Here is a 26,444-nt window from a genome sequence, read left to right on the forward strand (position 1 = left end):
AATGTCTTCCATAACATATTAAATTTTATTATACTGTATCGTATTGTATTGTATTTTAAACTATAAGATTGTTATACTATACTATATTTTATTATACTAAATAATATTATTATACTATATTGGATTTTGTTAGGCATATAATCTAACGGTTGGGTTGTTAATATATGAATCATGTAACAATGCTGTACCTGTTTCTTTAAATAATGGTGTAAATGTGATTGGTTGCTGTTTCCTCAAGCGGCCATAAGATGGAGCCAGAATCACTGTTAGATGCTGATCTGATCTGAGTGTTTGGAAGCTGGCTGTTAGAAGTGTCGTATAGTGATCAGCGTGAGCTATTGTAAGTTTTGCAACTGGGGAGCTTACCTAACAGACTTGACTGGACTGGACTAGACTGGACTATTATACAATGCAATACAATATAATATATATTACATTATATAGTATAGTATATCGTAAGTATTAGTATAATACAGTTTTATATTGTATTATATTATACACACACACAAACACACACACACACAGACACATACACACACAAACACATTTATGTTATTAAAGACAGTTTTATCCAAGTAAAAACCATAAAGGAAAATAAAGAAAAATAGTAGATAGTGAAAAAAAAATAGAAAAAGAAAAGGGAAAGAAAGATGATAAGGAAATGGCTTCTGATCTTATTAATGCATTTATGTTTTGCCCTCTTTACATCGTAATTTCCCTTTTCCACAAACTACCATTTCTGATCCTCAAACGCACAAATCAGTAAGGTTTATAGTCCTCATGGTGGCATGGAACCTCTGGTGTTCCCAAGGGAGCAACAACCCAAGAAGAATCCCTCTAGCCAGTTTAGTCTAGTGGTTGAGGCATCAGGCAAACAAATCAGGAGCCTGTGAGTTCTAGTCCCACCTTTCTCATGAAAGCCTCCTGGATGACTTGGGGAGTTCTAGTCCTGCCCTTAGGCATGAAAGCTGGCTGGGTGACTTTGGTCCAGTCCCTCTCCCTCAGGGCAGCCCACCTCCCAGGGTTGTTGGGAAGGAAATTAGAGGATGGGGAGGGGGAGGAGAAGCATTAGGGACGTCCACCATCTTGAATGATTTATCTAAAGAAGAAAGGCAGGAGAAAAAGAAAATATATTATACTCTAATCCGGAAGAAAAGGAACCAGCTAGGCTCCTACTTACCACCTCCGAGCAGATGCTGGAATACATGCTCTGGAGACTGGTGTAAATCTCGTAGTCAAACAAAGTCTCTGGAACCTCCTCCCACTTCATAAAGGAGATGCAGGAGATCAGGGTGTTCCTGGAGATCTGGGCCAAGGGAGGAAAGGAGGCGTCAGAGGAGCCGGTTCTGAGGTTGTCCATCTTCTGCAGAGAAAGCCCAGCCTCCTCCTTGCTCAGGGGTGGGAAAGGGGATGAGCCACCCCAGGAGGAAGCTATGGCAGGGCAAGGGGCCCCCCGAAGACCAGAGTTCCCCACAATTCAACCCTGATCATATTATATTGGTACCAGGGAAACCATCAAGAAGAAAACAACCCCCTAATCCAAGAATGACCCAACAGAAAACCTACACCCACATCAAAATGATCCAGCATTAAGCAGAGATCAAACCCTCCCCTCCAACCTACTGATGCTGTCACCTAGTTGGGTCCGGAACGGCCTGCTAGAAAACAACCAGGTTCAGAGAGCACCAAGGACCTCACAACTTCAGGTTTGCAGAATTTCTTTGCCTTTTCCAGAGGGTCCACATGATGCAACCACATTGCTCTGAGTAAAGATGGGGGTACAGCGTGGTCTCATGGAGAAGGGAGCATGAAGAGAGCAGGAACTTAGTTGACCCCGCCCTTCAACTCACCTCTCGGGTCCAACTATTAGCCAACTGGATTATGAGAGGAATCAGGTTGTGCAGGATGGATTTGGTCAGATTCCCCTCTGCCCTCTTGACCCCTTTTAAGACCAGGCCAAAAAGGGTGATGGAGGTGTTGCGCAACTCGGTGTCCTCCTACAAGGAAGAGAAATGTGTCAGTCCCTCCAATAGCATTTAGGAAGTGGGAGGTGTTGTGAGAACCTAGAAGAACAAACTGCAACACACACTTGAGAGACCGCCTCCTGCCAATTACCTCCTCGAGACCTATTAGATCTCATAGATTAGGCCTCCTCCGAGTGCCATCTGCCAGCCAGTGCCGGCTGGCCACTACGCGGAGGAGAGCCTTTTCTGTAGCAGCTCTGACCCTTTGGAACGATCTCCCTGTGGAGATTCGTACCCTCACCACCCTTCAGAACTTCCACGCAGCCCTCAAGAGCTGGCTATCCCGTCAGGCCTGGGGGTAAAGATTATAATTCGCCCCCACCCGAATGCTGAATGAATGTTGTTTATTCTTTTAATTATGTGTTATGTTATATGTTATTGTATGTATCCCTCCCATATAAGTTGTTAGCCGCCCTGAGTCCCCTCAGGGAAAAGGGCGGCCTATAAATAAACTTATTCTTATTCTAATTCTAACAGTCAGCTGAGCAAAATCTGAGAGCAGAAATTTCAGGCGAGAAAACGTCTCACATTTGATTCTCCTTTGTTTCCTTAAAGAGAAAGGCAGGGAGGGATCCACTAAACCTACAATAAAAGCCTTCGTAACTCCCATCCTCTTCATCTGATCTGCCTCAGTTTCCCACTCACGAGACAAAGCAAGGGGAGTCTGGCAACTGTTTCTCTAGACAAGGCCATGCCAATGGTTGGCCATGGGTGTAAAAGGCTTGCAGACCAACCTCTATGGTGTGATCGAGGGGTTCCCATCTTTGCAGCTTTCAGATGTGAGGACTCCAACTCCAGTATGCTGGCTGGAGAATTCTGGGAATTGAAGTCCTCACCTCTCCAAGTTGCCAAGAGGGAGAAATACTGATGGAGACCAGAGTTTCCCAATCTGAGCAGCTTTCAGATGTGGGGACTTCAACCTTCTCAGGCCAGCAGAGTTGAAATCCACACACCTTAAAGTGTCTGAGATCAAGCAACACCAATCGGGATTTTTAATAAATATGGAGGGTGATTGATGGTGGTTTGGTGAAGCTGAAGAGAGTGGCAACCTTCATTCTCTTCCACCTCATCTGGCACTTCTCCAGCTCTCTGGAAGGGCTCAATGATAATCTGCAAGCTCACACACTCTTTTAGATGAGAACAACACAGTTGTTGCTGAACTATTTCTAAGACTTTTTGATAAAATTAGAATTCTTCAGATGGTACCCAGGCGATCTTTGTGGAAGAAAAAGAGAGAAGGGAGGGAGGGTGGGAGAGGAAGAGAGAGAGGGGGTGGTGGATTAGTTTGTTGTGATTTGGTTGACGTACATCAGCAAAATAATTCCCCAGGACCGGAATAAGGTTGACAGCTTTCCATCCATAGGTTTGAGCATTCAGATGCCGGAAAAGGAACTGAAGCGTCCGGAGTGATTCTTTTGCTACAGACTTGTCTGGGTGACAAGCACAGTTGACCACAGGGACTAGCACCGGCTCTAACATCGTATTCTGCAGGAAGGAGGGAAAAGAGGGAACGATTAAACATGGTCACTGGAGTTCTCTGAGTCTAGGAATGACAAACACAGAGAAGCCCACAGAACATAGAATAACAGGGTTGAAAAGGAACTTGGAGGTCATCTAGTCCAACCCCCTGCTCAAGCAGGAGACCCTACACTATTCTGGACAAATGGTTGTCCAGTCTCTTCTTGAAAGCCTCCAGTATTGGAGCACCCACAACTTCTGGAGGCAAGTCGTTCCACTGGTTAATTGTCCTTATTGTCAGGAAATTTCTCCTTAGTTCTAGGTTGCTTCTCTCCTTCATTGGTTTCCATCCATTGCTTCTTGTTCTGCTTTGGATGTCCTCCAAGAGGATCTGTCTCCAAATTGATCCTTCAGATCTTCCAGGGATGCCTCCATCTTTGTAGAAGAGAGGCCACTGTAGCTGAGGGCATCCTCTTTCTGGTGGTTGTCTTCTTCTCCTCCTTCTACCCTTCCTAACCTTGTAGAATTCCTAGAGAGTGAGGTCACACCTGCTGCTCCCTTGAAAGTCCCTCCCTTCCTACCCCCCATCTCTTACCTCAAAGGGGTGCTGGAGAAGATACCCCAGACCACGAACAGCAAATATTTGGATGAGGGGATATGGCTCAGCCATCCATTTTTGGAGGACCCTGAGGATGTCCTTCATGATGAACAAGTGTCCAAGCTCCGGGTGAGAGAGAAGCTGGGGAAGAAGAGTGGAGTGATGGATTATTAACCAAGCAAAGGAAGAGAACTTTCCTCAGAGCCTCTATGAAGAGATGCCACATTCAGCCATTATGGGGAGAGGAAAAGAAAAGACAGTCCTCATATAGTGATGGCGGAAAGTCACCATGGCACTGATAAAAGGGACAACTCCATTTTTCAGACTCATGACCATTGATCACAGTCACCTGATCAAAAATTGGGTACTTGACGGTCCGTATTTATGACGGTCACAGTGTTTCTTTTTTTTTCTTTTTTTCTTTTTTTTAATTTTTAAACAAACAAAATAAACATATAACATAAAACCACCCTCCAGTCACATACAGTATGTCAATTGGTCACAAAACTCCTGTGCCTCCTCACCATAGTCTTCACTTACAATTTATATAGAATCTCATATTATCAATCTAATATATATGTATACAATTATTATAATTATTTAACATTTATTTGGCTATAGTTATTATTACTTCTTTATGTGAGATATTCTAAATTTAGAATAGATTTATATTATGACATTTCATTACATCATCCTAAAACCATCCAGTAATATTACATCTTTACATTGTATTCTATATAAAATTATTGATCTGTGGTTACAAAACTTTCATGCATCCTCTCCATAGTCCTCACTTACAATTTATATAGAATTTCATTATTAATCATTTATTTGACTATAACTATTATTCATTTTATGCGTAATATTCTAACTAAATTAGTTTTTATTATAGCACTTCATTACATCATCCTGTATCCTTCCAATAGTTGTGAAATCTTATATCTCTTGCCATTTGTAGTATTTGTGTTCTAATTGCTTTCTTGGTAGATCTTATATGGACTTCTCTTGGCAACTTGTTTTTCATTGCATATCTTGTAAAGACTTGAAACCCCTCGTCTGTTCCTTGCATCAACTTCACTTTGGTTATTACCGATGCTTCTGCCAAAATTTCTAACATTAGAGCTGCCCAATTTTTTTCCTTTTTTCTTCTATATTTTGGAAATCTGATCTATCAATCTCCCATAACAATATTCCACTCTTGTCTTTTCCAACCTCAATCTCCTGTCAATATCACCAATTTTCTTATCTCTTTGTTCATCTTTTTCTTCAATTCTTCTGTTCTTTGTTCAATATTCTGCATTCTCTTTCTTTTCTTTTTCGTGTTGCAACATTCCTCCAGATAGTATACACTGCCACTATATAGAATCCAAGGCTTTTTGATTAAGTTCCAAACAAGTTCACTGCAATTCTTCTATCTTTCAAGGCTTTCTTTTTACTGATAGTACCCCGGAGGAGCACCTGTATAAACAATCCATGCTCATCTGCAGTGACGTGCGGTGAAGGATACCGTTGGTGAGGCAAGAGCGGTGAGTCCCTCCCCAGCCAGCCAGCACTCACCCCCACCCGACCTGTTTCCTGCTTGGCCGGCCGGCTGGCCGGCACAAAGACAAACCGCTCTTCTCATCCCAGCCAGCCAGCCACCCGACCTGCTCCCAAGAATGTCAGCGGGGACGGAGGAGGTGAGGGGCGAGGCGGCAGAGCGCGGCAGCGGCGAGAAGCAAAAATATTTAAAACTCTTTCCTTTCTCTCAGGAGACTGGGGAGGCTCTGCCTCCCTTGCCTCTAGTGACTGCACGTCCCTGCTCATCTGTCTATCATTTTCAATAAAGAAGCTCAGAGACCTTGAAATGTAAATCAAATGTGCAAAGAAAAAAAAAGAAAAACAATGTTTCCAAGCCTCCAAGCCTCTAAGTGGCAGTGTAACTTCTTTTCTTCTACTTTTACTCCCCTCTTTATATTCCAAACTTCAGGAGAAAAAGAAAAGTTTTTAAAAAGAATATGCACTAGAGAATTGAAAAAAGAAAAAGAAAGAAAGTAGTAGAAGAAGAAAAAATCCAGTCCAGTTTAAAAAGTAAGAAGCGTTTGAAAAAAATTCCATCAATAAAAAGATTAAAGAACAGAGGGTGTGGGGCTAGCTGCCAGGACGAATGGCTGCTTGAATGGAGAGCTCCATGAAGAGCAGCTGGATCTGGCATCCGGAGGGGTTTCTGGAAAGACTTTTGTAAACCGAAGATTTCCTGTAGGGAAGACTGAAGAGAAGGTTGGTTTGGCACGACCATAGCAGTGGTGGGTTTCAAAAATTGTTCGAACCTACTCTGTGGGTGTGGCCTCCTTTGTGGGAGTGGCTTGCCGCCCATGTGACCAGATGGGAGTGGCTTGCTGCCCATGCGACCGAATATGAAGATGCCGACGACACTTGTCAGAACCACCTTAAATTACCTCACACACAGAACTGGCATGCATAAGAATGTGATGTAAACCTGTTTTTTAAAAGGCATCTTTGGTTTGGGTTAAAAGAACTTCAACACATGCAATAAGCGAGAAGCTGCAGGAGTCGCGAGTGGCTTAACAGATTCCTGATCTTGGAGGAAGGTATTTTTATTCCAAAACAGCTCAAGAGATTAAGATTAAGGAGTAGGGTGGTTGTTTTTTTAATCCCCCCCCCTTATTGTTTTCTTATAATATATGAATCTGTTGATATATAGACTATATCACCCCTTAATACTCCTTAAAATTGATTATTGAGTAGAGGAAGAGGGAAAAGGAGAGGGAAAGTGAGGAGAGGGAGAGGAAGGAAGGAAGGAAGGAAGGAAGGAAGGAAGGAAGGAAGGAAGGAAGGAAGGAAGGAAGGACTGGAGAAAGTTACGAGGGAGAGAAGAAATCGTATCTTTGTGATGTCAGCTTCACATGCTAACGGTCGCAGTGTTTTGAGGTTACGTGATCCGTTTTGTGACCGCCTGATAAGCCAAGTCAATGGGGAAACCAGATTCACTTAACCGTGTGACTAACTTAACAACGGCAGCAATTCACTTAACAACTGTGGCAAAGGAAGTGGTAAAATGGGACAAAACCTGCTTAGGGACTGAGCAACAGAAATTTGTGGCTCAGTTGTGGTCATAAGTCGCTCAGTTGTGGCTCAGTTGTGGTCATAAGTCAAGGACAACCTGTAGAAGAAAATCACTGAAATATCTGGTTTATCCTAAGTTTATGACCACGGCATTGGCTTGAGGGTTTCTGCGATCACTTAGTGACCAGTGGAGGTTCTATGACGGTCTTATGTCGAAGACTACAGAATGGCAATACAAAACTGTCTATAATGCAAAGAGGAAACGGAATTTGGGGTCATTGAATCTTCCTCCCTCCCTCCCTCCCTCCCTCCTTCTCTCCAATTCCATCGATTAACAGAGTAAGAGGAGACCTTGGAAGTCTTCTAGTCCAACCCCTTGACCAAGCAGGAGACCATCTACTATGTCAGACAAACAGCTGTCCAGTCTCTTCTTCAAAGCCTCCAGTGATGGAGCCCCCACAACTTCAACTTCCTAATCATAAAGTCCCCCTGAATCCTGCACAACTTTCCTGGAGTTCCACAATGTTGTGGTGCATCCTCACCTCCGAGAAGAACACCATGCCAATTGTCTTCTCCCTTAAGTCGGGATGGTGCAGGTAGGTGTTGGCATGTCTGAACATCATCTTCATCTCCACTTTATTGTATGCAAAGAGTTTCCTAAAGATCAAATAGGGAGAAATCAGATAAGATCTGCTGGTGAGTGAGGAGAAAATCACCAAGCTAGAGAAATGATTATCTGAATTATGGATAAATGAATTACTCAATGAATTAGTCCATTTACAGAATTTCTCACCCTCCCTCTCTTTTTCTGTCTTTCTCTCCCTCCTCCTCCCTCTCCTTCCGTCCCTCCCTCTACATCTCATTCTCTCTCTCCTTCTGTCTCCCTCTGACACTCCCTCTCTTTCTCTGTCTTTTTCTTCTTCCCTCCTCTTCCTCTCTCCCTCTCCTTTCTTTGTCTCCCTATCTCTCCCCCTCCGCCTCCCTCTCTTTCGCTCTCTCCCTTCCCTTCCTCTCCTCTATCTCCCCTTCCCTCTCTCTATATTTCCTCCCACTCAACCACCCTTTCTTTCTCTTTCTCTCTGTGCCTCTTCTTCGTCCTCTCCTTCTGACCACCCTTCCTCTCTCTTTCACTCTCTTTCTCCCTTCCTCTCTCCTTTTCCTCTATCTAACCCTCCCTCTTCCTCTCTTTCTCTCTCCCTCCCCCTTCCCTCCCTCTTCCCCCTCTCCCTCACTTTCTCTCTCTCTGCCTCTTCTTCCTCTTCTCCCTCAGCCCTCCCCTCCCTCTCTCACCCACTGCCACTCAAGGCCAAGTTCTTTGGACTCTGAAGTTCTTACCGGACCAGGTGGAAAATGGCCTCAAACAGACTATCTGGGCTCAAGAGCATCTTCCAGCATCCCAGCGTCGTCAAATCTTCATACTCCTCATTGTATCCGGCAGACAGGATGAGGTTTTTGATCGCCTCCACTGCCGTGCTAAATCAAAGGAAGGGAGAAGAGTCGGTGCCAATGCTTCAGCTGATGCCCCCTGCAAAGGCCATGCTTCCCCTGACCCCAACCGGCCTCCCGCTGCCCTCAGGAGAGCTCCAGCTTTCACTTGGCGGCTTGTGCAACAACCACAAAACACAATAGCAAATCAGCCTCCCTTTATTTCTTCCCCTTTCAGTTATATCCAGTTGGATCCAGATTGGTCCCAGGAGATTTCCTTACTTCAAGAGGTTGATCTGTTCTGAACGGTCCATGACTCTGCTGGACCTCCCGGATCCACTCTTGCTGGCTCCCAGGAGGAATTTTATTTGTATTTGTATTTATTGGGATTTATATGCCGCCCTTTTCCCTGAGGGGACTCAGGGCGGCTTACAACGACAAGGGAGGGGAGGTGCAAGGTCAAAATAAAACAATATGTGAACAACAGAAAAATAATAAAACCCAACTTTCATTCAACAGTCAAACAGTCAAACACTCGGGCGGGTAATTAGGAACCTATCCCCAGGCCTGCTGGGAGAGCCAGATCTTGAGGGCTGCGCGGAAGGTCTGGATAGTGGTGAGGGTGCGGATCTCCATGGGGAGCTCATTCCATAGGGTCGGAGCAGCAACAGAAAAGGCTCTCCTCCGCGTGGTCGCCAGTCGGTATTGACTGGCAGATGGAATTCGGAGGAGGCCCAGTCTGTGAGATCTACAGTACAGCTGCGTGACCAGGGCGAGGAGCAGGTTGGAGAATTTGTTGGGGAGGAGCTCAGCAGCGTTCGGGAGGGACAGGAGGAAAGAGAGGGCATTGGTGGCCTAGAAATGGAATGAAGGGAGAGTCACCTTGGGCTCCCCAGTTTACTTAGATTCATCACCTTCTTCCTCTTCCCCAGAATCCCTTGCAGGGTGGACTCTGGCCAACTGAACGGAGCTGAGGGTTTACTGGCCAGATGCCCTTTCTGTTGCCAATGAGGAGTTTTGTTCGACAGATACATTCTCATTGAGCCCAGGAAGAGAAACATCTGCCTCCACCTAAAAAGGAGGAGGGGCTTATGCCAAATGACGCTCCAATTTTAGCCCCAGCAGTTTTCCCACTGCCTCCCTCTCCCCTTCCCTTAGGTGTTCCCCACCTCTAGATCCAAGGGAAAGAGAGCCACCAGTGGAGGGCTTACAGCAATGGGCATGAAGGACTTGCTATTCCTCCTTGAGAGGGCATCGGTGCTGGGGTCTTGGTCTTCCAGCCTTTTCATGAGGGGCTTCATGATCTTCAGATTGGCATAAGGGTCTTCAGCCAGCGCCTCCCAAATCTCCCTGGCATTTCTGCGGAGGGGGAGAAACCGATTGGGAGGGAATCAGATCCTTTCCCCATTTCGGAAGAGACGGCCAGCCAGAGAGATGACCCCCCACCCCCAAACAGAAGGAAGGATTGGAAAACCGAAGTCCAAATGAATGGCTCTCATGCCAGAAAAATATATATACACAGGTAGTTCTCGACTTACAACCATTTCTCCAGGAGCCATTCAAAGAAACAACGTCATTGAAAAAAGTGACTTATTCCCAGTTTTCACACTTTCCAGCATCCTTAGGATCATCTGACCAAAATTCAGACTCCTGGACAACTGGTTCAAATTTATGACCATCCCAAAGTCAAGTGATCACATTTTGTGACCTTCTAATAAGCACATTGAATAGTCAGATTCACTTAACGACCATGTTTCCCTCTTGACAACTGCAGTGATTCATTTAACGAATGTGACAAGAAAAGTCATAAAATATCTTTCAAAGTTCATTCCCATCTCGACCCTCATCTGATGTGACCTCCCACAAGAAGACTTCATCTGTGACACACCCATGGCCCATCAAAACATCCATCAAGACCCTTACCTGACACGACCTTTACTGACCTCCCCATCACAAGACCCATTACAAGATCCCCACCTGACACGACCCTCAATCTGAGGTGACCTCCCCATCACAAGACCCTCACTTGATATGATCCACACCTGACATGACCTCTCCATCACAAGACCTTCCCTTGATATGACCCTCACCTGGTCCATCAGAAGACCCATCAGAAGATCCTCACCTGACATGACCCTCAATCTGAGGTGATCTCCCCATCACAAGGCCCTCACTTGATATGACTCTCACCTGACATGACTTCCACATCACAAGACCCATCACAAGATCCCCACCTGACATAACCCTCAATCTCCACATCACAAGACCCTCACTTGATATGACTCTCGCCTGGTCCATCAGAAGACCCATCACAAGATCCTCACTTGATATGGTCCACACCTGACATGACCTCCACATCACAAGACCCATCACAAGATCCCCACCTGCATAACCCTCAATTTGTGGTGACCTCCCCATCACAAGACCCTCACTTGATATGACTCTCGCCTGGTCCATCAGAAGACCCATTACAAGTTCCTCACCTGACATAACCCTCAATATGAGGTGATCTCCCCATCACAAGACCCTCACTTGATATGACTCTCACCTGGTCCATCAGAAGACCCATCAGAAGACCCTCACTTGATATGACCCTGACCTGAGACAACCCACACCTGATGTGACCTTTCCATCACAAGACCTACTGACCACACCAAGCCCTTACAGGCAGAAGATCATCAGCACTAGCGTTCCTTAAACTCCATTGAAGATGTTACCTTGCCTGGTAACAAAACATTTGGAAACCAACGCAGAAGCTTAGAGAACCAACTTCCACCCTCTTCCGCCACCTGAGCTCATTTCATTTCATTTCATTTATTAAATTTCTATGCCGCCCAATCCCGAAGGACTCCGGGCGGCTTACAGAAATGAAAAAAATTAAAAAGAATTATTAAAAACAATTGGGCACAACAAGGTTAAAAAGGGAAACTCAACAAACACCCAATCAGGAGGGGGCTGGACCTCAATCATGGGGTCAACAGCCCCAAGCCTGCCGGAAAAGCCAGGTTTTAATGGCTTTGCGAAAGGCCATGAGAGTGGGCAGGGCCCAGATCTCAGGGAGCAGCTCATGCCATAGGGCCGGAGCGGCAACAGAAAAGGCCCTACTCCTAGGCGCCACCAGCTGGCATTGTCCCGCTGACGGCACCCAGAGAAGGTTCACTTGTGCGATCTTATTGGTCTGAGGGAGGTATGTGGCAGAAGACAGTCTCGCAGATACCCGGGTCGTAGGACATATAGGGCTTCAAAGGCAACAGGGATTCACCCCATTGTAAAGGATTGAGAGACTCTGAGGAATCCAAGACAACAGGATGCCCATCTCCTTGAAGTTCTTCTTACCCATCACAGCCAACGGAGGATTCCAGCAATATGTCCACAACTTGGTTGACCCTCTTGGAGGCCAAGTGACATACGGCCTTGAGGGCGAGGGCTTTGGTTGCTGGGTGGGTAATATTCGGGAGACGCTGGTAGATCTCCTTCAAGATCATGGGTAGCTATGGCAAAAGAGAGATTGGAGGATGAGATTCAGTGTTGGTCTCCATTGGAGATGCAGTAGGGATGATAACTTCCACTCATTGGGGAAAATAAATTGGCCCCCACAATGTCAAAGTTTGCCCTACGTTTTTTTTAAAAAAACTCCTGATTTGTCCAGCTGCCTGTGATATTTTATTTATTGGTATATTTTAGGAGATTTATATTGCCGCCTATTCGCACATGACGACTCAAGGCGGCTGACAAAGCCATAAAAACATCTGGAGCCTTCACCACTGCCACATTGGCTCACCAAATGTTATTTTTCATGAAAAAAATGGCTCCTTTGTTTTGCCCTTACCTTCTTCTGGGAGGTTTGGACAACTTTCTCAACAGCCCTAGGATCGCTCAGTGGCCTCCTATCCAGCCTTAGCCTTCTTAAAACCAGAAGAAGTGTCATCACTGAGCCAAAAAGGTCTCAGCCATTCTCATCTTTGTTTTCTACAAAATCTCCTACATCCCTTTTGCTCCAAACCCTGCAATGTCCTTACTTCCTTCATTTCCTCCTCATCACCAAACTCCAATAGGATGGCGTTGAGGAGCAGCCCCGCAGAGTGTGAGATGTCCACGTGTGTCAAAGCCCCCAGGGTTTCCAAGAGCAGCTGCGTTAGCTGCAATGGGCTGAGATGCTTCCCAAAAGCCTATCGGAGAGAAGGAAAGGAGACCATGCAGAGATGCCTTGAGCTTTGACGCCCTTCTCTTGAGACTTTGACCCAGATTGGGGGACAGCACATCGTGTAGAGATGCAGCCTTATTCCATGTCCTCCATCAGGTGGGATTCGGATGGAGTCAAAGAAGCCAACATGGCAGCTACCCTTTCTTCCTCCTAGGCATTGGGGGGAGGGGTACCCAAAGCCCAATCTTGGGAGAATGCCATCCCCACTGTGAGATTGACTCCTTTGAGGCTCTCCGGGTCAGGAGGAGGAGGAAAAGGAAGCCAGGCCAAAGGCTGATCCAAAACATACCTTCGCCATTTTGGAGATGTTGTTGTGGAAGATCCCAGAGCCCGAAACAAGGAATTCCTCCCTCTGCAAATGTACAATGTTCTTCTGTTTCTTGTCCATTTCTTTTGCTTGGGAGGGAGGGGAAGAAACCGCAAGGTCAGATTTTGGCCTTCGGAACCTGGGAACTTCCTTCGTCTGATGGTCATTTTAATCATAGCAAGAGAAGAGAAGATCTGGAGCTCAGGGTCGACCTGAGGGGTCCCTGGTGCTCTCTGACCTGGGGGGGTTTCCTTGCAGGTGTTTCATTGCCCAACTAGGGAACATCATCAGGGGGGATGACCATCAATACTTATGGAAGCACAGAGAAAAGATCCCTCCCTTCAAGTACTGATGACGTTACCTAGTTGGGTCATGAAATGTCAAGAAGAAAACCACCAAGCTCAGAGAGCACCAAGGACCCCGCTGTCCTTCTCCTCCTCTTCCTCCTCCTCTAACTCTTTTCCCTCTCTCTTCGCTACTTTCTCATTACCTCCTCTTCCCTTCCCTCTTGATTTCCTCCCCCACTCCCTCCTCCTCCTCCCCTTCCTCATCTTCCTCTCCCTCTCTTCCTCTCTCTTCCCTCCCTTCTCATCTCCTCCTCCACTTGCTGCTCCTCTTCCTCCTCCTTCTCCTCCCTGTCTTCCTTTCTCCCTCTCCTCCCCCTCCTTGCTCCCTGCCCCTCTCTTCATCGTTCCTTCTCTCTCCCCCCTCCTCTTCCTCCTCCCTAGCTGACTCACAACGTGAGAATCGCCTTCTTAAAAGGACCCCTGGCCCTGAAAAATGCCAATATCAACTGCCAATTCCAGGCATCTCTGCCAAGCCCAACGACCCAACGTTTCTTGGCTAAGCCACAGACTGTGCCACCCAATGCTCTCCTGGGCAGGGAGCATCCCTGGTCTTCTTGCAGCAAGTCAACCCTTGGAGTCCAAAGTTCTCACCCATTTTGCTCATGAGGAGGTGGTGCAGGTGGTAGGCAACCTCTGCGGATATCCGGCCAATTTCTGGTCTGCTGTCGCCAATGTGCAGGGCCAGCAAAGCCACCAGTTGTCCCAGCAAAGAAAAGTCACCTGTGGTCTAAAGAAAGGAAGGGGAAAGGAGGGGAAAGAGGAGAGAGAAGGGGAGGGGGCTCATGAAGCTTTCAGCCGGCTGAAATCAGGGAATAAGAACCACAGAACCACAGAATCTTAGATACACAGAATGATAGAATCATAGAATTATCAAATATTTGAATATAAGAATCTTTGAATCACAGAACCTGAGAATTACAGAATCTCAGAATCTTTGAATCACAGAACCTGAGAATTTTAGAATCTCAGAATCTTTGAATCACAGAACCTGAGAATTTCAGAATTTCAGAATCTTTGAATCACAGAACCTGAGAATTACAGAATCTCAGTATCACAGCATGACAGAACCGCAGTGGCTGGAAGGAACCGTGGAGGTCTTCTCCTCCAATCCTCTGCTCAAGCAGGACTCCTTGTATCCTCCTGGTCACATCCCAAAGGTGCTTTTCCCAAAAGGCAGCTGGACTTTCTTGGGGGGTTTCCTTTCTTTGAAAACATTTTGCTTCTCATCCCAAAGGGAGACTTACATCGAAATTGACATTTTCTAAAACGAACTTGAAGAGGTGCTTGATGGCCTTGAGGGCCCTCCATCTCTCGTGGCTCTTGGGAGAATCGATCCAGGGATTTGTGTGCTGCCAGGGGAAACGAAGGAGAGGGAGGAAAGGAGGAATGGGTCATTCCCAGTTGGAAGAGCCACAGACTCCACAGGGGGACAGAAGGGCCAAATCCAGCCTGAACATCTGGCTGACCGGGCGACCCACCCCAAGAAAGATCTCTCTTTACCATCAGGATCTCCTGCAGGGCATCCAAATTGGGAGCTTCAGACAGCAATCCGGTCAGCATGTTGTTGCAGGCAGTGGCTATTTGATGATAGAAATCCTAAAAAAAAGGAGAAAATGTCAGAAGGAATGAGGGGCGTTAAGGAAGGAACGGCTCCTGAAAGAGGCAGAAATCCAGAGGTGATGTCCCCTTTATGACTGGGGCACTGCAGCTCCCAACCTTCCTGAGCCAGCCATGGAATTCTGGGAGTTGAAGTCCAGAGGTCTGCAGTAAATGGAGTGGCTGACCTTGCAGGGCCGTTTTTTCTTCCTTAACAGTTCTGGGAGATTCAAATACAAGCAGTCCTCATCTTACGACCACAATTGAGACCAAAATTTCCATTGCTAAGTGAGACATTAGTGAATTTTGCCCCCATTTTATGAACTTTCTTGCCACAGGGGTTAAATGTATCACTTTGGTTGTTAAGTTGGTCACACAGTTGTTAAGTGAATCCAACTTCCCTATTTACTAGTCAGAAGGTCACAGTAGGGGTGTCATGTGACCCTATAATACTCCGACTATCATAAATCTGATTCGGTTGCTAAGCATGTGAATTCTGAGGGTTATCTGAGACTACCTAGGAATCAGTGGTGGGTTTCAAAAAATTTTCGAACCTACTCTGTGGGTGTGGCCTCCTTTGTGGGAGTGGCTTGCCAGCCATGTGACCTGGTGGAAGTAGCTTGCTGACCAGGTGTTTTCTCTCTCTCTCTCTCTCTCTCTCTCTTTCTCTCTCTCCTTCCTTTTGTCTCTCTGTCCCCTTTTCCTTTTTTCTTTCATCTCTCTCACTTTTTCTTTCTTTTTTTCTTTATTTATTTCTTCCTTTCTTTCTCTTTCTGTGTGTGTGTGTGTGTGTGTGTGTCAGTGTTGGATTTCAAAATTTTTTGGAACCTCTTCTGTAGGTGTGGCCTGCTTTCTGGGTCCAATGGTGGAACCTCTTCTAAACGTTTCAGTGGATTTGACGAACCAGTTCTACCGAACTGGTGCAAACTGGTAGGAACCCACCTCTGCTAGGAATCATAGCTAGTGCCTGCAGACCATGGTTGCTCTGCCCCACCATGGCCCTTCTTTTGTTGTGGGGCAAAGGGAGGAGATGGGAATTGATCTTGAGAAGATCCTTCAACCAGAAGATAAAAGAGAAGTGGAGGAAGAGAGAAATGATGGGGAGGAAAAACCCCTGGAAATGTTTAGGGCTTCAAAATAGGGACTCCTGGGATCCAGAAACGTAGAACGAGAAGGGGAAGCAGACTTTCAAGACCAAAGAGGAAGGGACAAGCCAAGGGGACCTTTGGCTCGAGGGATGGATCCAGGGCTGTTGAGGAGATCAGGAATCCTGTTCACTGCATCCTTGTTTCCAGGTGGATCCCCTATTGCTTTGCTCCATCTGGACTGCTCACCTGAGAGTGAGATGATGGGGGTTGGCTATCTGTTTTCATTGTGGCTACTTTGAGAGCTGGCAATGAAAACACCTTCCGGATGCTTTGGTTGACCACTTCAGACCTCACCTCAGAGTTCAAGGAGGGCTTCATACGGCTGATTAAAGACAAGAAAAGAGGAGGGAGGTGTGAGGAGATCCTAGACTCAGGGGGCTAAAAGGGACCTTGGATGTCTTCTACTCCAACTCTTGCTTAATGGTCCTTAAACCATCCCAGTCAGATGCTTGTCCTCTCTTTTTCTGAAAACCTCGAGTGATGGAGAGCACACAACATCTGGAAGCAAACCCTTCCACTGATTGATTGTTCTCAGTGTAAAGAATCTTCTATCTATCTATCTATCTATCTATCTATCTATCTATCTATCTATCTATCTATCTATCTATCTATCTATCTATCTATCTATCTATCTATCCATCCATCCATCCATCCATCCATCCATCCATCCATCCATCCCTCTCCATCCATCCATCCATCCATCCATCCATCCATCCATCCATCCATCCATCCATCCATCCTTCCACCCACCCACCCACCACAGCCCTGATGTGTCCTCCTATGGAAAGTTATCACCCCGCCCTCTCCCAGAAAAATGAAATATCCTAGGAAATATTGAAAAGTCAGAATATTTCCCTGGATGTGAAAAGGAAGAGAGAATAGCTCCCTGCAGCTTCCTGCCCCCACCCCCTTTATCAATGGGCCATTAAGATGACCAAGCTACTCCCTTTACATAATAAAGAATCCTCCCCTTCAGCTCCAAGTGATGGGATTAAGGCATGATGATACTGGCCCTTTACCCAATTCACCCAATGGCATCTGAGAACTCAACCAAATCTGGATTCAAAACGCAGCCTAGAGAGGTGCCCCTGCATGGCCCCATGGGAGTCTGACAACCAATCAGAATACATTTGTTACACAGGAACAGGAAACAGAGGTGGGACTGAACAGGTTATAAAAAGCCTAGCAAGCCCCTCCCTCAGCCCTTCTCTTCTTCTCCACCAACATTGAAGCACGTTATCACCTTTTCTGTTCAGGACTCAAGCCATGTGCTCCTGTCCACCATTAAAACCATCTTTCCAAGCAGCCTCCATGTCTCCAATGTCTTATTCCTCACTTGGAGCCGAAACCAGAAGGACATTTCTTCCAGCAAATCAATGAAATGGAGTTTGAACTCCTGCTCTCCTGGATCTATCTATCTATCTATCCTTCCCTCCCCCTCCCTCCCTCTCTCTCTCCATCCATCGAACCATCAATCCACCCACCCACCAGAACCCTGATGTGTTCCTCAATGAAATGGAGTTTGACCCACCCCCCATGCTCTAGAGCACGGGGACTTTCCACGGAAATCCCATCACTTGGTGCAACTCCAAGTTCCTCCTCAGCTGGGGGAAAGATGAGGGTGGTGCAGGTACATACCTCATGCAGGTGATGGTGACAATGGCTTGATGGAGAATTGTGACAGACAAGGGTATCAGGGGCTCATCTTCAATGACTTCCTGAAAGGAGAAGGAAAGACGTGTAAGAAAGCTCCTGAGATGTGGCCACCATCCAGCTGGCACTATTCCCATCTCTACGCCTTTCCTGGTTGACATGGGAAGTCCTCAACTTACAACTGGTCACTTAGCCACCATTTAAAATTATGACGGATCTCTGCAGGATCCCTCTTAGAACTAAGGGGAAATTTTCATTTCCAAATAGCCATTTGTCTGAAGTGGTATAGGGTTTCCTGGCTGGACTAGAGGACCTCCAAGGTCTCTTCCAACTTTGTTCTTCTAATTCTAACACCCAAGGACTACTTATGACCCAGATTTGAAGTTCTGAGAGGCTCTTCTTCCTCAGGGATCATAGGATCATATTTTGGTCGCTTGGGAACCAGCCTGCATTGATGGCAGTTTGCAGTGTCTCCTGACCATGGTTTAAGTCAGGGATGTGTAACTAGGGCTTCACTACGACCTGTGAACTTCAACTCTCAGGACCCCTAAAGGCCAGAGAATTCTGGGAATTAAATCCACCGCTCTTAATGTTATACACTTCCACCCTCTGCCATTCTGGACATTGGCTGTGTAGTTTCTTCTAGAAAGTTTCAATGCATTTTTTTTCTTCCCCTAATTTCCCATTTCTATTTTTCATTCTACTTTATATATTAAATATTTGTCTATCTGTCTGTCTCTCTCTCTTTCTCTCTCGCTCACCATCCATATCTATCTATCTATCTATCTATCTATCTATCTATCTATCTATCTATCTATCTATCTATCTATCTATCTATCTATCTATCTATCTATCTATCTATCTATCTATCTGTTGTGACCCAGCTGGAGCCGTTGGAGCTGCCACCAGACTCTGACAGCGAGGGGCCCGATGAGTCGGCTCTGGAGGATGTGGAGGACCCTGGACAGGGTTCCAACTCCAAGCAGGGCATAGAGAAGCTGATTGGCCACCAGGCGCCTGAGCCTTGGACCAGTGGGGAGGAAACAAGGGAGAGTGAGCCTGAGGTCAGCAGTGAGTTGTTCCTGGATGCTTGGCACTGAAGAGCTACTAGGCGCCAGGAACAGTTGCGCAGTTACAGGAGGTAATTGCACTCCTCTCCAGACTATAGGCTCCTCTCCGGACTATAAAAAGGACTGCTTGTACACACGACCCTCTTGCAGAAGTTAACGCATTGATTAAAAGTTGGAGAACTTTTGTAACTAGATTGGCAGGCTGGATTGCTGCCGAGGCTTGTCTGAGTTGCTGCCAAGGTCCTTATCTGTTGTTATGCTTGGCTTTCAGCCACCGAGGTTTTGGTGTCTTGCTAATAAAGTACATTCCATTTAAATTTGTCTTGGCATTCGTTACTGGATGGAGGAGGGGGTCAGAACTCTATCTATCTATCTATCTATCTATCTATCTATCTATCTATCTATCTATCTATCTATCATCTATCTATCTATCTATCATCATCATCATCATCATCTATTTTTCTGTCAGTCAGTCAGTCAGTCAGTCTGTCTGTCTGTCTGTCTGTCTGTCTGTCTGTCTGTCTATGGATATAAAAATAAATACTAATAATAAAAACAAAGGAGTTGCCAAATTCACTTAACAACCGTGTGACTAATTTAACGGCAGTGATTCAGCTAACAACGGTGGAAAGAGAAGTCATACAATGGGGCAGAATTCAGTTAACAGCTGTCCCACTTAGCAACAGAATCGTTTGGGGCCCAATTGATTAGAACTAAATTCAGTTCAAATTCTCTTTCAAACTTAAATGCGCCAGGAGCACCTGCCCCCCGTCCCCACTTACGATGATCTTGGTGACCAATTCCTGTTTCTGGGGCAGATGGAGGTCTTGCCTCCTGCTGAGGGCAGCCGCTTTGGTGACCATGATGATGGACCTCATGAAGGCTTTCTTCAGGCCTTCGTCCTGGGAAACCCAAATGGGAAGAGGGTGAGGTGAGAAGACACCAGAGGGAAGAGGGTGCATCTATTTATTTCAACCTTTACATAGCTGACAGTTTTTTCTTGAACTCCGGGGGGCTCCCAATCAAAATACCCCCTGGACATTCTGGATTCTAGTCCCGCCTTAGGCATGAGAGGCAGCTGAGAGACTTAGGGCCAATCACCAAGAGATGGAGAGTTCTAGTCCCGCCTTAGGCCTGAGAGGCAGCTGAAAGACTTAGGGCCAATCACCAAGAGATGGAGAGTTCTAGTCCCGCCTTAGGCATGAGAGGCAGCTGAAAGACTTTGGGCCAATCACCAAGAGATGGAGAGTTCTAGTCCCACTATAGCCATGAAAGTCAACTGTCTGAGCCAATCACCAGGAGACTGTGAGTTCTAGTCCCACCTTCAGCATGAGAGCCAGCTGGGTGAGTCCACATCTGGCCCAGTTCTTCTCTTTCAATCCAACACACATCACAGGGTTGTTGTGGTTGTGTGAAAAGGAAGAAAGAGGATAATGCGCTGCCTTGAGTGTAATGAATGTGATATGACCATAGATAAAGAAACCCCTAGCATTTCATCATCTCCAGGGCAATTGGAACAGGAAGCAGATCTGAATGGGAGGCATAACTGGGAGCTGGAGGTCACTTGTTTTAAACTAGATTCTCCCCAGCAACCTCTAAGAACTGCAGTCAGGTTGTCCTTGTTCACCAAAAGGGGATATTTGTAGCTCAGGGTTGAACTGTGGAGCCCTTGGTGCTCCCTGAGCTTGGTTGGTTTTTACAGACGTTTCTTATATTTTTTCACCATCAACTGAAATCCAGAGAAATTCCAGTGGAAACCAGCCTACCTTGTTCATAGTGGAGTACTGGACAAGCATTTCGGACACGATGGGTTGGATGAAATCACCCAGGTCTTCAGGGGAGGCTCCCTGGGCTGCTTGTCCATAGCAGAGGATTAATGTTGTCCTAATCCTTCTGTCAGACACATATTGTGGGTCCTGCCAGGACAAAAACGAGGGGGTCAAACTCTCTTCCAAAGCACCAGAAGACAAGACAAGAAGCCATGGATGGAAACAGATGGAGATTCTTAGTCATCCAGGTCATGGTTGTCCCAAAGGGGCTTTTTCCAAAGGCAATTGGACTTCTTTTTTTCCTTGAAGAGGTTTCGCTTCTCATCCAAGAGGCTTCTTCAGTTCTGACTTTGGTCAAAACAGAAGAAGCTTCCTGCATGAGAAGCGAAATGTCTTCAAGGACAAACAAAGTCCAAGCCCTTTGAAAAAGCACCTTTGAGTCTACTTGAGACGTTTGTTGGACAATTCATGATCTTCTCTAGACTTATAAAATGGTCCTCCAGGAGATGGAGGTGGAGAATTTCCAGCCCCACCTACAATCTCAGCGCTGGTCTCAGGTCTTTGAGATCTATGACTAGCCTGAAGAGACCAGATCGCCTGGAGCATCCATCCTTCTAAACATCTAGGACTTTCCTTCCCAGAATCCCCCAGCCTTCTTCTCTACTGAGTTTTGGACCTTGGAACCCCATCCCTTGTCTTACCTCATGGGAGTCTTCCAAGAGAGATGGTCTCTTGGGCTGTGCGATGTTACCGACCTCCCTGAGAACCAAGAGAATTTCGGGAAGATGATGGTGTGCAGCTAGGTGGATGCTCTCCGAGATTCCCTAGGCAAAGCAATGCTTGTGAATTAGGATATTTGCATTTTCTTTTTTTAATCATCCTCTTCCTCCTCCTCCTCCTCCTCCTCCTCCTCCTCTTTGCAAGCCCCAGGCCCTTCTACCACTGATGAAATTACCTAACTGGGTAATAAAATGTCTGCAAGAAAGCAATCAAGCACACAGAGCACCAAGGACCCCACAGACTTCTTCCTCCTACTCCAAAAACCCCACAGTTCTCCTCCTCCTCCCCTCCTTCCTTTTCTTCCTCTCCTCCCCTCCTCCTTCCTCCGCCCACTCCTTCTCCTCTCCTATTCTCTTCTCCTCCCTTCACCTCCCCTCTTCAAATCCTGTTCCCTTCTAGAACTGATGAAATGAGTTGGGTCGCAAAAGGTTTACATTTCTTGTAACCAAGCTCAGAGAGCACCAAGGACCCCACAAAGTTGCAGGTCTCAGCCCCCACAGGAAGCCCACTCCCACTCACCTCTCTGTCTGTCTCGTCTTCAAGTGAGATTGCCAGAAGCTTCTTGAGGTGATCTTTTACAAGGTCCTTCTGCTTGGTATTCCTCAATTTGAAGCCATAATATTTGTACAGGTTTATCTGAAGGTTGGAAAAAGAGTTTGTGAGTCTGAGGGAGCTCCACCCATCATCCAGGAAAAGGAAGAACAGGACAAAGGATGATCAGAAAAGGAGCAAGTGTGGTCAAGCACAGGGCCATTTCCAACTAAGCATGGCTTACCCGCCATGGCCCACTCAGTAGGGAACAAGAGTTGCACTAATAGCAGTGTTCCAATATCTCAGGGTGGCCGCAAAGAAGTGGGAGTCAACCTATTCTCCAAGGGACCAGAAGTCAGGACGAGAAGCAACGGATGGAAACTTATCAAGGAGAGAACCAACCTAGAACTAAGTAGAAACTTCTTAGTGGAAGATCTTAGTAGAAGATCTCCGAGGTCCCTTCCAACTCCCTTATTATGTAATTCTGTGACTAATCAAGGAGAACTAAGGAGGAACTTCCTAACAATGAAGACAATTAATGACTGGAACAGTTTGCCTCCAGAAGTTGTGGGTGCTTCTTCACTAGAGATTTTTAAGAAGAGATTGGACAACATTTGCCTTAAAGGGTATAGGGTTTCCTCCTTGAGCAGAAAGTTGGACTAGAAGACCTCCGAGGTCCCTTCCAACTCTCTTATTATGTTAGTCTGTGACTAATCAAGGAGAGAACCAACCTAGAACTAAGGAGGAACTTTCTAACAGTGAGAACAATTAACCAGTAGAACAGTTTGCCTCCAGAGGTTGTAGGTGCTGCATCACTTGAGGCTTTTAAGTTGAGATTGGACAACCATTTGCCTGAAATGGTAAAGGGTTTTCTGCTTGAGCAAGGGGTTGGACTAGAAGATCTCCAAGGCCCCCTTCCAAGTCTGTAATTCTAATATTCATTTGTCTGTCTAATATCGAAGCATCAAAGAAAGGATGCATAAGCATCAAAGAAAGGATGCCAAAGGAGAGACAAAATGAAACGACAAACGTTAAAATGACTTTTAACATTATTGGAAAACATTTGAATTGTTGAATTAACCCACAGCCAGTTGGCCGTGACTAGTGGGCAGTGTAGAGTTGGCTACAGGAATTTGTCCTCTTTTTTTAAACAATTTTTATTTGTTTCTGAACAAGGACAAACAAACACAAAAATAAAAATAAAAAAGCCATCTTCCATTACAAATTGTAGAAAGTGTGTCAGTTGGTTACGGTACTTCCATGCATCTCTTCCATAGTCATCACCTGCTTTTCATATCAAATCACATATTTTAAATTCACCTATATTCATGTATATTGCAATTATTATATCTCAACATTAATTTGACTATAATTGTTTTTACGTCCTTTTATATATAATATTCAAAATCTAGAATAGGATTATATGATAATATTCCATTAAATCATCCTAAAATCATCCAATCGCAATACATCTTTATAACATATTCTAGATAAAGCTTTTAAACCTCCTCTCATAATCTCCATATATTGTTTATATAAAATATCATATTATCAAACTAATATATCTATAAAGATAATAAATGAACCTGTTTGAAGTTTATTAAAATAGCCTTGAACCCTACAGTGGCAGTATCTGAAAAATTGAAAGAATGGCCCAGCAGAAAAAAAGAAACTGTAATATTGCAAATGATTATGTTTGAAATTCAAAATCTATTAGTTGTGACAGAGAGAATTGAAGAGATTGGAGAATATGGAATACAAAACAGAAAAATCTGATGGAGAAACTGAGGATGTTTAGCAAATGAAGAAAGTGAAGGACAGAATTTGAAAGATGGAAGGACAAAATGAGCAAAGAGATAAGAAAACTGTGGATACTGACAACAAAGTGAGCGGGGTTGGCAATGGCAAGAGCGGAATATGGAAAGGGGAGATGGATGGATTGGAACTCTACCCTAGATTTCAAAGCACAGAAGAGGAAAAGAGATAAAAATTGATGGAGATAAGCAAGTTGTCCTCTTCTGACCTTTGTCTAAGACAACTGGCGCCCTAAAAGGGGAAAAGCTCAGCATATTTACCTTCTCTTTAGACAAGAAGTAGGAAGTGCTTTGTTGCCTTGAAAGCTTCTGGCTGATGGGCTGCCATCCACTCATTTTCCCCCTGGTGACTTTGTGGTCTGCAGGAATCTGCTTTGACAACAACGACAACAAGGACAACAAAAAAGAAGTTGTGAGGAAGTGAAGGAGCAGAGGAAGGAAGAGGTTTTTCTGTGTTTCCAAGGGGAGGGTTGGTCTCCCTTCTGCCTCAGGGTGCATCGGATCATTGATTCGACTTTTCTAGCTGGGACAGACACGAAGCCCCTAAGAAGGACCATCCGGATTGCATCAGCTGGAGCCAAGAGAGCTTTTGAGAGGAACAGAAGGAAAAGCTCTGCCACAAATGGTGAGATGAAGTGTCTGGATTTTTTTCCTCCGATTGGAATGGCCAGGAAGCAACCAGTCTCCAGAGGTTGGTAGTCCTTGATTTATCAACATCTACAACCTGTGAAATTGCTTCGTCGACTGATGACCCACCTTGGGGGAGGGGGAAACAGGGTCAGAGCTAGCACGCAAAAAAGTGAGGTCAGAGTTGGCTCCATTTGGATGGGATGGATATGAAGCTCCTAATAAATAACTGGATTTCTTTTGAAGGTTGGGTTGAGGCTCATGATTAATTCGGGCATCCCTCACATAGGGAACATTGTCAGTAGTACAAGGGAGTACAAGGTTTTCAGAGTGGAGGAGAAGAAGGGTTTTCTTGCAGATATTTCATGGCCCAACTAGAAAACATAATCAGAACTAGAGGGGAGTGAAGTTTGCTCTCTGTTTATACACAGTAGCTTGCCCCAAATAAGCAGGGAGCAAACATCACACTCACCAGCACTGATGATGTAGTTGCGTCATGAAATCTGTGTAACTAAAGAACCAAGTCCAGGGAGCACCAAGGGCCCCATCTTCTTCTTCCTAGCGTATTCCCACAGGTGCAGGGTCCAGTTTTGGATCATTGAGGGCCACTTAGCTCTGTCACCTGCATCACCTGGGAGAAGGCCTGCAGCTTCCATATTTTTGTTGATGGCCTCTTGCCATCCTTATTTTGGATGCCCACAAGGTCACCAGTCACTGACTTCTAGTTTGTTGGCAGCCTTGGCCACAGTGGAAGGTGCTGCTCTCGGGACGTGTCCTTATCAGCAGAGTCAGACTTCTCTCATCTTCTCTGTAATTGGTGCCACACCAAAATGTGGTCAAATGGTGTCATGTGTGATGTGGTCAGAAAGGGAGGTGCCCGATATCCAAGGGATCATTTGCATTTCCATGGCATGGAGAGAGACTTTGCTCCCTCCTGTTGCTGCCCAGCATTCAGGGCCATACAGTGCAACAGGAGGATGGTTCTCTTGTAGATCTTAGATTCAAGACGGGTTGGCATCTGTGTGTCCAGTAACACATCAGTGAGTTCTTGCCAATGCATCCAGACTGCACTCATCCTTGCTTGCACCTTGCCATTAATGTTCCCTTTTGTTGTGGCCCTCCAGTGGAGCTGGCAATAGGGTGGGACAATGAGAAGGTTGGAGAAGAATATGGGTCAGTCCTGGGGACTGAGGGAAGCTCAGACGAGGGCTTAGGCATTCAGTTGGTTGGCTGTTTCAAGAGTGGGAAGTTCTGTTTGTGACTATAAGAGACTCCGTGCCAAGTGTTGCCTTGCCCTGTGTTTGGAAACTGATTATCTGGCAGCTCTCCAAGCGAGATAAGGTTCGTGTAGATAAATATTCCTCTGAAAGACTGTTTGCCAAGCCTGGCTGACTCTCAATGAAAGGAATTCACAGTTGTGACCAAGACTCTACTTCTTGCTTTTTAAGGAAGCCTGGGTCAGAAGACCTTTGCCTTGGAGGTGGGATCCCAGATATGCAAAAATCTCCACCTTCTTTGGGTTTTCTCCATGGATTGGGAGCGTTCCAGGGCTGGTGACAGACTCTAAGGATCGCATTGTCCTGATGTTCAGGAGAAGTCTGAAATGGTTGAGGCGATCATTCCATGGTCCTTCCATGCTCCTCCCACCAAGGGCCCCATCGTACAGCCACTTCTCCAGAACCACCTTTGTCTACTTTGGGGGTCAGTTATCTCCATCGTGGCAGCAGTGGCTTCCGCAATCTCTCCACAAAGGACTTCCGGGACCCCAGTGACCCCTGCTTACCTGGAGAGGATGAAGATGTTCCAAGATGGTATCCAAAATTTCTGCCTCCTCCATCGAGTCCAATATTTCTTTCTTCTGTCTGCATTTGAACCACCGCTTTCTTGCCCATAAATATTGGAAATGTTCATCCGAGAGTTCTGGGAAGGAGACACAGGATGAGATCGAGGGGCAATTGGGCAGGAGGAGCCTTCTTGAAGGGAAGAGGTTCAGGTTTAGGTTTATTAGATTTATATGCCGCCCTTCT

The 26,444-nt window shown here is 45.8% G+C and overlaps 1 protein-coding gene across 1 annotated transcript; it reads right to left on the reverse strand.

The window, feature by feature from the left end:
- Nucleotides 1-1,801: 1,801 nt before the first annotated feature.
- Nucleotides 1,802-26,254, reverse strand: LOC148045374 (maestro heat-like repeat family member 5). Its single transcript, XM_087715090.1, has 22 exons — nucleotides 26,201-26,254; nucleotides 24,052-24,159; nucleotides 21,965-22,081; nucleotides 21,367-21,489; nucleotides 20,663-20,812; nucleotides 19,679-19,798; nucleotides 17,812-17,891; nucleotides 16,360-16,495; nucleotides 14,930-15,025; nucleotides 14,674-14,778; nucleotides 14,021-14,156; nucleotides 13,065-13,171; nucleotides 12,591-12,740; nucleotides 11,908-12,062; nucleotides 9,783-9,930; nucleotides 9,325-9,426; nucleotides 8,854-8,933; nucleotides 8,482-8,619; nucleotides 7,689-7,803; nucleotides 4,078-4,221; nucleotides 3,333-3,509; nucleotides 1,802-1,997 (listed from the first exon to the last, which is right to left on the reverse strand). Exons 1-22 carry the CDS (start codon nucleotides 26,252-26,254, stop codon nucleotides 1,842-1,844), a joined length of 2,697 nt encoding a protein of 898 aa, XP_087571216.1. The 3' UTR covers nucleotides 1,802-1,841.
- Between the last annotated feature and the right edge of the window lie 190 nt (nucleotides 26,255-26,444).

Source organism: Thamnophis sirtalis, unplaced genomic scaffold (genome assembly GCF_051295495.1).
Source record: "Thamnophis sirtalis isolate CommonGarterSnake01/CBP01778 unplaced genomic scaffold, rThaSir2_p1.2 scaffold_5, whole genome shotgun sequence".
Taxonomy (NCBI): Eukaryota; Metazoa; Chordata; class Lepidosauria; order Squamata; family Natricidae; genus Thamnophis; species Thamnophis sirtalis.

Excerpts from the sequence above, each read along its gene's own strand:
- LOC148045374 (XM_087715090.1), bottom strand. The coding sequence starts at position 26,254 with ATGGAGGAGGCAGAAATTTTGGATACCATCTTGGAACATCTTCATCCT. Across the intron at positions 24,160-26,200 it reads AACATCTTCATCCTCTCCAG|ATTCCTGCAGACCACAAAGT; the intron begins GTAAGCAGGGGT and ends TTGTCAAAGCAG. Across the intron at positions 7,804-8,481 it reads GCCATTTTCCACCTGGTCCG|GAAACTCTTTGCATACAATA; the intron begins GTAAGAACTTCA and ends TTTGATCTTTAG.